The sequence below is a fragment of the Mixophyes fleayi genome, chromosome 2, assembly GCF_038048845.1.
Source record: "Mixophyes fleayi isolate aMixFle1 chromosome 2, aMixFle1.hap1, whole genome shotgun sequence".
NCBI lineage: Eukaryota > Metazoa > Chordata > Amphibia > Anura > Limnodynastidae > Mixophyes > Mixophyes fleayi.
This window is the reverse complement of record NC_134403.1, coordinates 39927021-39938788: the sequence shown is the minus strand read 5'-3', so window position 1 is coordinate 39938788 and position 11768 is coordinate 39927021. Positions and strand designations below refer to the sequence as shown.

At 39.6% G+C, this 11768-nt stretch overlaps 1 protein-coding gene across 1 annotated transcript; it reads left to right on the top strand.

Moving 5' to 3' along the window:
- The first annotated feature begins 223 nt into the window (after positions 1-223).
- Positions 224-11443, top strand: LOC142140079 (sarcolipin). The gene is made up of 2 exons (XM_075197939.1): positions 224-326; positions 10811-11443. Exon 2 carries the CDS (start codon positions 10919-10921, stop codon positions 11012-11014), a length of 96 nt encoding a protein of 31 aa, XP_075054040.1. The 5' UTR covers positions 224-326; positions 10811-10918; the 3' UTR covers positions 11015-11443.
- Positions 11444-11768: the final 325 nt, after the last annotated feature.

Here is an 11768-nt window from a genome sequence, read left to right as displayed (position 1 = left end):
ACAAAGACAAATGGCTTGATGACACATATTATAGGGGTATAGAGATATTGAAATGACAGCTGCATTGCTGGCAATTAAAAATAGTATTTGAAGTTCAGGTCCACAAAATGAGATGGCATGAGTTGTAAGCTATTTCTTCTGCAGCTGCATGCTCAAACACTTTGCAATATTAATATTCTGTGTGTGACATCACTACCAATGAACTCCTCCCTCCAACTATTTCAGTCCTAACACAAGGATTAAAATTCCAGAGGACCAAGAGTATTCCCTGGGAGGAACAATACAGACAACAGGTCTCTTGCACTCTTCCCAAAGCTGGGCTGCAGGTAATACATGCATCTTGCTCTTTCCTCTTAGCATTTTGTATTTGTAAGTGTCCAGATTTGTTTTAAACTTTCAGTACATGCTCAGACAACCTTTTCATGGAATTGCAATCTCAGCAAGGTGAAGCGACTTTTTTAAACATGTGTCCAGTGTGAGTGGGGTCTCGAGTATGCAGAAATTAATTGTGGGTAGCGTCAGTACTGAAAAAATATATATAACTGGTGCATTTAATTGGTTTTAGAATAGCAATACTAAAGAGCATGAAAAAGTTGTTTTATTTTGGAGACACTGACAGTAGTAAAAGGCAAAAAATATATCTTTATATATTTTTCTCTGTCTCTTAAAAGTTGATTGTTTTAATAAGTAGACGTCGTGCTCTATTTCCTGAACTGCCACTCGATTCTAATATTTAAGACTTTTCCATTGTTCAGTTAATAGGCTTCAAACACTATTATCATATATGGAGAGTATTCTCTTACTTTTCAATATATCAGCACATAATGAAGATAAAATGACACACAAGTATAATCACTTAATAAGACATCAAAAGCACAATATTTGGATAAGTGATTTGAACCAATATTGTCCTTTGCTTTAAAGCATTAAATAAGCTGTTCTCTACATTGTTATGAAAAGAAGAGATTGGGGAGGTAGAACCAAACTGTGTCATTCCAACTGCTAGTACAACTCTCAGCATGACAAAATATATTGGACTCAGTGGTAACTCAATAACGGTAGGGTTGTCTATATTTTATCTTGGCCGAATTGAACTTCAAGTTGTGTCCACCATCAAAGGGAGAAATGTGTTTTGGTATTTTTATAATAGGACACTGCATGCCTCAGGAATCATTTGTAACCCTTAGCACCAACAGACTGAGATCTGATCCTTGTGTTAGTCTTGCTTTGATGTTTGTGCGATGTCTATGTCTTTCAATACCATCAATTAATCAAACTTTGAGGCACACCATATGCCCATCATCTCTACAAATGGGGCTCAAAAATAAAAAAACTGTTTTGTACAAAGACAAAGCTCACAGTTACAGCTTAATAGTTCAGGTACTTAAAAAAGAAAGTGGAAAAAAAAGTGAAAAACCACAACAAACTCCTAGGCACTAAAGACTATATCAACCAATTTTCCTATAAAAATGTATTGTGTTAAATAGATAGTCGCTCTTTCAATAAGGGGGTGCCACCTCCCTTAGTATAAGCACAGACTCAAACACTCACGCTTCTAATTGAGTATTTGAGTCTTTTGTGATGAGGGCTGGCTGTAGATTTTGTATCTCAAGGGAACTGAACGTACTGTATTAACTTGGGCGAAGCAGTACCCCTTGGTATCTCATTTGCATACTTTACTTAATAATAACACGTTCCATATTATTTGTTAATAGTGTTTACTAACCTCTCTAGAGACAGAACACTGCTGTATTTTAACCACGCTCTGTTAAGTGGTGATATCACAATATAACAATTAACATATTATGCCCTCTTACCTCAATGAACATCTTACAAGTTCTTAACAGAGCTCTGCAAATAAAATCTTACAAGGACTGCATCTGTATTTTCATTACATACTTGCACTGCTAATTGTGGCTCTACTAGTATAAGTGCAAAATCTTATTGTTTATTTTGGCTCTATTGTTCCTTGGTTAAAATGTTGTTCAATGGTTACAGATTTGCTATACTATATTATTACAATATTATTACATTTTACATGTAATAATAAACAAAGAAACTGTATAGACCACCAAGCTCTACACAGTTATTATTATATGGGCATAATACCACATTACTATATATGCACAAATGGGCATATTTCTTATTGCATGAAATTTTAGTCTGTAAAGTGACATATCTTATTGCCGCTTTTCTCAGCGATAAGAGATGCTGTTTTGATTCATTATTATACTGATGCCGCGACTGCTCTTCTGATAAACGGCTGTCCCGGTCCCATATACAATTCACTGCTTGATGATCACAATAGAGAAAGACTACTTCTTGGTTCTTGTAGGCTGTATGCATTGTGCATGAACGCCCATATGGCTGCGTATGCACCGATTCTTCCACAGTCTGAGCAGTGGCGCTACCCACAGGATTTCACCTACAAACTCCATCCTCAGATGACGTTAGCAAACGTTTTCCAGAGCTTGATGAATTAGCCCATTTCGCCTTGGCGGTCTTGATTGTATAAGTATAAGGAACCCAGTAGGTAAATATTTATAATTATTACCATTTATTTATATAGCGCAACTAATTCCGCAGCGCTGTACAGAGAACTCACTCACATCAATCCCTGACCCATTGGGGCTTACAGTCTAAATTCCCTAACACACACACAGACACAGACACACACAGACAGACTAGGGTCAATTTTGTTAGCAGCCAATTAACATACTAGTATGTTTTTGGAGTGTGGGAAGAAACCGGAGCACCCGGAGGAAACCCACGCAAACACGGGGTGAACATACAAACTCGACACAGATAAGGCCATGGTTGGGAATTGAACTCATGACCCCATGCTGTAAGGCAGAAGTGCTAACCACTTAGCCACCGTGCTGCTGTAATCAGGTCTGAAATGTAATTTTGTCATAACCCCGCACAACTGGAGCCTGTTTAAATGTTGAGTATTTTACATGTATTTTAAATTGCACATAACTGACAAATAGAAAGTTACAATGTATAGATTTTGCATCACTGACTCTGAAATATTGAATTTTGTGTTCCAGCAATGTGGCACAGTCGGCTTGGGATCAGATCCAACTGAAGTGTTGTTTGCTGTCTTGTTAGCGTGTTTTTTATTCTGTGTGGTCAGGTTTGCTCCTACAGCCCAAAAATACACTGTAATTAAATTGCCCGTAGTGTCTGTGCCTGAGTAGGGAAATTAGATGGAATGCCTATAGTTACGTACATAATATTTGTCAAAATAACGTGATTTATTAAGTGTGACCTTTGCATTATTCCTGAAGGATTAGCACATCGACATGTGTTGCCAGTCACTATTTACATAGGCTTGTCACCTAACAGGGCTAGAATTTCTTTCCTATTTGTAGCGAGTGTCTCTTTGCAGCTCCTTAGCCCTGTTCTGCAATTACAATACACAGTTACCGGATCGGGGGGCGGGAGGCCCAGCCCAGCCAGTCCTTGGTTGCTTCAAGATATTCATTAACAGAATAGGGAGCTTGGATGAACTTAATACTATGGGTGAAGTTTTGATTTGTAGGAGGAAACAACAGGTACTTGCATTTGTCAACAAATTTTGAAAACAAAATAAATGTTTATATCGCTCAAGAGATTAAGACAATTATTGATTCAGTGTGATGTTTGGTGGAAATTTGTACTGTTCTGTGGCATGTTTCCTCTCTTGTCTGCTTCTTTATGATACTATAGAGGGTTCTCGGTGATGTCATGTTACTGTCTTTTATTACCATACAAGGTTTGGTGCCATTGTATTCTGCTCAAGGTTACCATGGTAGCACAGTGGCTTAGTGGTTGGCCTCAAAGTACTGGGGTAATGAGTTCAATTCCCGACCGGGGCCTTATCTGTGTGGAGTTTGATATGTTCTCCCCATATTTCTGTGGCTTTACTCTGGGTGCTCCGGGTTCCTCCCACACTCTAAAACAATAACCACATATTGGTAGGTTAGTCTTTCTCAGTCTGTGTGTGTGGACTGTAAGCTCCAATGGGGCAGGGACTGATGTGAGTGAGTTCTCTGTACAGCGCTGCGGAATTAGTGGCGCTATATAAATAGCTGATGATGATGATATTTACTCCTGTGACGCTTGTCCTATTCTAAATCACGTTCTTCTGCTATACATACTCTCTGAGATGGACCTTACTGCAACATGTTGCACTGAGAGTTCCAAATATGTTATATCAGACAATTAATATAACTACCATGTCTGCTAGTGACAATATGTGTTACCGAGCTGCGCTATTTGTTGATATTGCCCATATGTGAAAAATAAGTAAAGTTGCAAACTGAATTTCATGAAATGCGAAAAATCCAGCTATACTATCTTTGAGATCTGCATCCATGCCTTACTGTGGGTGTGTTATGGCGTTGACCGAAAAATGGATGTAATTACGCTAAATAAAGCCAGCCGTAAAAATAGCGCATTTACGCCCATATGCTGAGCTTTACATATTTTAAGATCTGCGCAGATTGGCACCAGTAGCATAGGCATCCGGTTTATGCCAGGAAAACACATCACAGACATTTATGTCGTATTTGCACCCATGTTTTTATTCATTTGTTTAATATACAACAAACACATTCACTAATAGGCAGCCATTAAACTTAAAAAGCCTCTAATGCAGCAGAAAAACAGAAACAAATATGTTTTATTTAAACATGCACAAAGCGATGAAGAAAACACTAATCAGCATCAGCAGCACAAACAGCCAATCACAAGCAGTTTACGAGTGAGGGAGACCATCATCATCATCATCATCATCCCCTATTTGCAGCTGCCCCTGGCCAATAGTATAATATAGCTTTCTCAGGCATTTATACGTCTTTTTCCAGCATCTGCCTCTGTTCATCCTTACTATACTCAGCCCATGTTAGAACGCCCCCATTCCTCCTCTCCAGGTGCAGGCTAGCGTAAGTGTCAAAATCACCCAAGTTTTCTTGGGCGTATATATGTATACCCACTTTCTGGACATGCCCAGAGAGATTCACGCAAGATACGCTACTCACTCTGCATCAACCCCTGCTTTAGACTTCACATTCCGTATTTCACAGAGTTTATAACCTGCTAATAGTGCTGGGACAACCACAATGTCTACTGCTCCAATGTGTGGATGGGGTTGAGCTGAGGAAATTCAGGACAGGTGAAAAATTATACAAAGAATTCCGCGCGGAACACTGAAGGCCAAACTCTGCTGTACAAACGCTTGAACTTCCGCACCGCGATGCGAAATGAGATGAACAGTTTTGAAACTTTCACTCATTTCTACCCACATGGGATAAAATCAGTTTAGTTCCAATTTTGAGTAGCATTAAATAATTATGATGCAGGAAATAAATGGGATTATTACACAGACCTCTTGAACATAGCCTTAGTAGGTGTTGTTTTCATACAAAATTAAAGTCACAGATGACAACTTTTGTCATAGTAAGTACAACTCCAAAAATGGGTTTAGTTGTATGCACAATTTAGGTATACAGGCATAGCACACTTACTCAGTGCTCTATTGTTTTATTTATGTAGTGCTGGCTTATTTATGTAGTGTTTTATAAATATATCTGGAAACCATTAACATGAAAAATAATAAACACCTTTCTCCAGTCTAGTGTACTTACACTATCTCCGTAATGATAACAGTCTGACATTTCAGACGTAACAGAGAATTATATATATATATAGTATTTTCAAATTATACTTTATATGTAAACATTTAGGGGAAATCGCAGACAATTCTTCTATTGTATAAAAACACAGAGGATGTAATGTGTAACCCTTTCACCTCCATATGCCTCTTAACATACATAACAGGAATCAGTGACAGAAAGCATCTATATTTGGAGACTCTGAAAGTCCTATTTTGTTGCCGCTCAATTCCTTATAAGTCCTCTATGATAGAAATGGATATAGCGGAGGGCTGGACTGCTCCCAAAGTAAAAAAAAATAACTAAACATTACTGGAGTTGGCCTTGGAAACTAAGTTTTTTCACAGCCTACAATGTGCTTTTATACATGAACTTGACGCAGACTCTTGCTGGGAGATGAGTGAAACGTTTGAATAGCAGACCTGGGTCACCACAGCTTTTTGAATGCTGCAAGTGTTAATGTGTCCCTTGCTGTAAAGGTCAAGTCAAGGGTGTAAAAGAGCATTGTTGGGCCCCATAGCAAAACTTCAGTTGGGGCCCCACGATGCGGAAGTAGCGTCCTGGAACCGGTGTTTTGAAAAGAGAGGCAGCAAAAATAATAATATTAGGGGTTTCGTGCAGTTTGGGACATATTCAGATGCCATAACCTTATCTCATCTGATTATTGAGGCTTACAAGCTGGAGACATTCAAATATATGCTCTCTCTGTATAGGGTTATCTGTCAGGGCTCCTGTGGCTCTAACACCTGGGTAGGGTAGATTCTATTAACGGGACATCTACAATTACATTGTGAATTCAAAAAGTATTTTTTTGTATATTATGTTAATATATATATATATATATATATATATATATATATATATATAATTATAGTTGAACTATTTATAATACTGTAAGTTATCACCATGTTTCTTCATATGATCATACCAATCTTTGACTACCATAACAGACACATTATTGAGGGCCAACAGCTCATATAACTGTACTCATAACAGTCGTATGTGTCCATGGCACGGTGGCCCATTGTTTAGCATCACTGCCTCTTAGTATTGGCATAGCGGTTACCTCTGGAAACTTGAGTTTGAAACCCAGTAAACCGCTATGTGCATAGAGTCAATAGGGTTAATGCAGAGTTGGTCAAAAAATGGGAATAACTTACTCTTAAACGGAAGAGCACAGAAAACGAGCATATAGCCATCCCTAGGCAGAGCAATACACATCTCCAGATGTGACTACCTCTGCATCAGCAGCACATGCACCTGGTTTATGGTAAGTCATCATCAGCCTAACAGGCGTATAGCCGTGTTTTGGCAGGTCTGCATGAGCCATATTTGCCTAAACATGTCTTTACAGTACTTGGCCAACGTTAGAATGCGTCTTCCCTCCTCCGTCCCGTCTGTCTAGGCTCAAACAGACGTAAGTTCTGGAAGTTTCAATAGGCACATATGCGTGCTTCCGGTTTCTGGACATGAGCATAGCAATTTCATGTAAGATATGCTAAGCAAACTGGGGCACATCCCACTCTGCAATAAGCCGAGTATGTTCGTTCTTCTTTTTGTTGATATCTTCTAGGTGCTCTGGTTTCCTCATACAGTCCAAAAACATACATTTAGGTTTATAGGCTTCTGACTAAATTACCTCTAATGTGTATGTGCATGTTTATGACCCCTCCATTCTCTTTATCTGTTGGGTTCCCTTGGGCTCTGTTCTTGTCCCTCTGTCTTTCTCACTGTACCCCTCTTCTCTTGGGGAACTAAATCGCTTTTTAGATCTCTGTTACCACCACTATGCTGACAACACCCAAATCTAACTCTTCTTCCCTGACCTCTCCCCTTCTATATGCTGGTTGAAAATTTTAGCCGTGGGCTAGACCTAGACTCTGCTCAGTAGCCTATTATGAACATTTTAAAGGAGGAAAATTGCAGGTAGCTCAGTGACCCAGCCCAAGGTAGCCCACTATGGGACCGGCCCAAGGGACAGATGCCCCCACCCCAGCCAGCCCTGCTGCAATCTTTGCACGGATGTGCCAGCTCTACTGTCAGTCGACACCTCCGCACCCCTCATAGGTGCCGAAGACGGACGCCTCTCTCCTCTCACTCATGTCCCATTGCCTAGCAACGGGACGCTCTTCCAGGTCCCGGGCAGCACAGCGCACGCATGCGCTATACCTCACATCCCGTTTCTAGGCAATGGGATGCTATCATTCTCAGCCTGTTGGTGGTCAGCTGTGTTTTGAGCGCCAAGACCTCAGACTCCAATCAGGAGGCACTTCCCTCTATGTTAACCTAACTCTGGCACCATTAGGGTGCCATAGTATTGGTTCACTATACTCCAGTGTTCCTGTTTGTGCTATTACTTCTTGGTTCCTGATTCGGCTTGTTATTGATCTTCCCTGTGGATCCTGTTTGGTACTTCTGCTTACTCTGGTCTTTAAATGATCTCTGAAACCCAATATCTGTATAAGAGCTTACCCTACTGTCACCTATACCACCTACACTAATGCCACTCCACTCAGAGCCACACTTTCTCCAATTAGAATGTAAGCTCTCATGCCCTCCAAACCCTTTGGATTACAATTGTATCCCACTCAACTAACTACAGTAAGCTTAAAAAAAAAACATACACCAGAAATAAACTATTTCTGTCACAACTTTCCAAGAGTGATTTAAAATTAAAAAGTAAAGGAATACAAGAGTGTATACTGTTACCAAAGGTTATGTAAATGTTCAAAAATGTGCACCTATGCATTAATACTGACTTGCTTGATTTGATGTGGTGACTGGTGTCACTTGATACCAAGTAATCAGATCTCCTAGGAATTGTTTCGTGGACGTCAGGATCTGTTGTGCAGCTGCTTTATATCAGGAGAAGTGCTGTCCACACTTTGTCTGGATAAAAATTCTCCTGGCTTAGTGTTGATTGAAGGACTGTCCATCCCAATATCCTTCCTCTTACTAAGTGGTCTAATGAGGCTTCCATGTGGTGCTAGAACATGGATGAATAACAAATGACACCCGATCGCATAAACTGAAAATGTATATGAAAAGGTTTGCATATATTGGTGACATTTGATGACATTTAAAACATTTTCATCAGTGTGTTTTACTAGTTGAAGGACTCTTTTTTATACTTTTCCCCTCCCACTGTCCTGAGCATCAACTGTTCAAAAAGTGAAACATTGAAGAGTTAAAAACCATTTTCAATGTCAATGAAAACTTCCATATTCGGCTTGTTAGTCATAAACAGAGAATGCAATAACTCTGAGATGTGCTTTGTCAGGTGGGAATCTTGGACATGATGCTGTAAATCCACAGAAGGCTATTTACTAAGATGCAACAACCCATAATCATTACTATTTTCCTTATCTAACTTGCAGTAGATGGATAAAAAGCAAATTGCTGATTGGTTGCTCTGGTTTTAGAACACATACATTAATTTGGCAATTTTTGCGTTTAAAGTGGACTTCTGTGAAATCAAGTTTTCATTTGCTAATACTGGAGTATTCTTGAATGTTGTTAATTTGTTTTAACAGTTAGTTACCAAGCACCTCCTGAAAATTGATGCTAGGTGTATTATTTTGTAGGTCACGGAGATATCTTTGTAAAGAGTGGCTGTCAGTAAAGTTTGGGGCAAAGAAATATTGTTGGGTCACCACTGAAAACTGCCATGCTCTAATCAGTGTCCAAGGTCCATCACATAGTGTAACCTGTATCATATTATTACAGATTCATTATTGCTCTGTGTATTACCACAGTGTTGTGGTACTATCAGGTCATACTGGGAAACTTTATTTTCTGGTTGAATTTGGCCGCACCGCCCAAGAGATTGCTTCCGATGGGTTTGTACATAGTGATGTGGATACAGGTTATATGTAATATCTTTCATTTTTTGACCCGGATTATGTTGATCTTGTAGTTACAGTTAAGGTGCCACAGATTTGAGCACCAAATTCTACCCCTGCAGTAATGTAGGGCTGTCTAAGTTAGCATGGATCTTGAAGCCCCTAAATTTCCTTGTGAGATTAAATATGTAGGCATAAGTGGCTACGATTGTTTGGATGAGGGATTTTTCATTATTTTTGGTTAAAATCTACTAGAACACATTTATAAGTGATCTCTGTCATCCTCCCACAATATCCCCGGTATCCCCGGCTAGGAGAAGGTGCTCAGTGCTCATACGTGTATATATGACCTTTCTCACCATATTACATATATGCAGCAGTGCTCCTCTCAGTGACTCTAATAGGAGATGCTTAGTGATCATAGATGTCTGTGTGCATATGGCTAATTTACTTGTGTCCAGGGGCACCAAGAGGATAGGGAGCAGGTACAAAGTACTGGGGCCTAGGCCTGCCTGGAGGAGGAGTCTCCAACCTGATGTGGGCAGAGCAATTTTACTTAAAATACAGCACATATTAGCATCTAAGTTCCTTAATGAAACAGGCCAAATACGTTAGTTTTGTGTTTCTTGATGAATCAGGCCCGAAATGACACAGCCCATCTAAATGAGCCCCATTGTATTCATAAAGTGACAAAAGTTGTATACTTCTTTGCATTGTTTTTGCTGATATACATATTATTTAAGAACTTAATGTTAACATGAGCAAAATGCCTCTTAAGAGATTAAGCATATGATATCTCAGTTTATTGCCTGATGTGAATGAATGACTAATATTCTTTGTAAACGTGCTACCTTATATGTAAGCACTATATAAATAACTGTTAATAAATAATAATAAAAAGAAAACAATTTTAGTATATTCCTGGTTTTATTGCATACTGTGTAAATAATTTGTTAGCGAAAAAAAGGCCTGATGGCCACTAATATGATCTTTGCTGAATGCCAGTGGTTATTTTCAGGGCCTTGTGCCAGATAACAGCAAGGCACCAGATTGCAAAAATGCTCAAAAATCCATCTAAAGTCAGGTATTACAGATGTATATTTGTCTAACCTGGTTCCAATGACACCAGATATGTCCCTGCTGTACTCAAGGGTCATGTAGAACCATTACATTTTTATAATGTACCAGCAACTTACATATAAACTACAGTAGCTCTGTAACCATGATTATGGTGTATGAAGATTATATACTGCATGAACAATGGAATTCAGTCTACATGTTTAACTTTTGTATTTGTGATTATACTTGTAGGACAAGCTGAAGTGACAGTGAAATCAGGCACTTGTGGTCATCCCAAGGGTAAACGTTGGTTGATTTCTGTTGCCAGGAAAATATACCAAGCTTCAAATCTTCTTCAGAATGGAGCGTTCAACCCAGGAGCTGTTCCTCAACTTCATGATCGTCCTCATCACCGTCCTCCTCATGTGGGTTCTTGTGAAATCCTACCAAAGCTAACTCATATCACAAAGGTCACAGAAAACAAGTACAATTGTCTCTATGGAAATATGTGAGAACCATCTGGGACTTTGCTTACACCTGTCCAGCATCAAGGTGTGCTCTGTGTTTTGCCGCAAGCTCCTTGTCTCCACCACCACCACCGCCACCAAATTAGGTCAATGTCAAATGAACGTATGCACCTGCCCATTGGCTTAGGGCCAGAAAGTACTGCACCCCGGCTTCCCCAGCCCGGCTCCCAGCATTCACTGCACTGTGATTGATTAGTTGGCTGCGATGAGCACATGTGAGATTTAAGCACAGAAGAAATGTTTAGTCTGCTGGTGGAAGATGAAGTATGTTAAATTCTGTCTTTATGTTTTGATGAAAAGAAAAATGGAATGTTTTTCCATCACAATAAATTTTCCCACCAAATGTTAAAATATTAAATCTGTTCATCTTTTATTACTAACACAGATACAGTCTACAGTATAGGGAGGTAACCCAGGCATCCCAGCCATTGTGGAACTACAAATACCACTATTTGCTTGTGGGTGGTGGTAGGCTTAACTCCTGCTTTGTAGTGTCATTGGATCACCCAGCTGTAGCTCAATATCCTTCACCTTAGGGCAGGGTTTCCCAAACCCAGTCCTCAGGGCTCCCCAACAGTGCAGGTTTTCCGGATCACATGTGACATAATTAGGACCACCTGTGGATCTGTTACAATGTGTCAGTCAGTAATGAATACACCTGTGCTCCAGCAAGGAGATATGGA

What these genes read in the sequence shown, in the direction of transcription:
- LOC142140079 (XM_075197939.1), top strand. Translation starts at nt 10,919, where the DNA reads ATGGAGCGTTCAACCCAGGAGCTGTTCCTCAACTTCATGATCGTCCTC.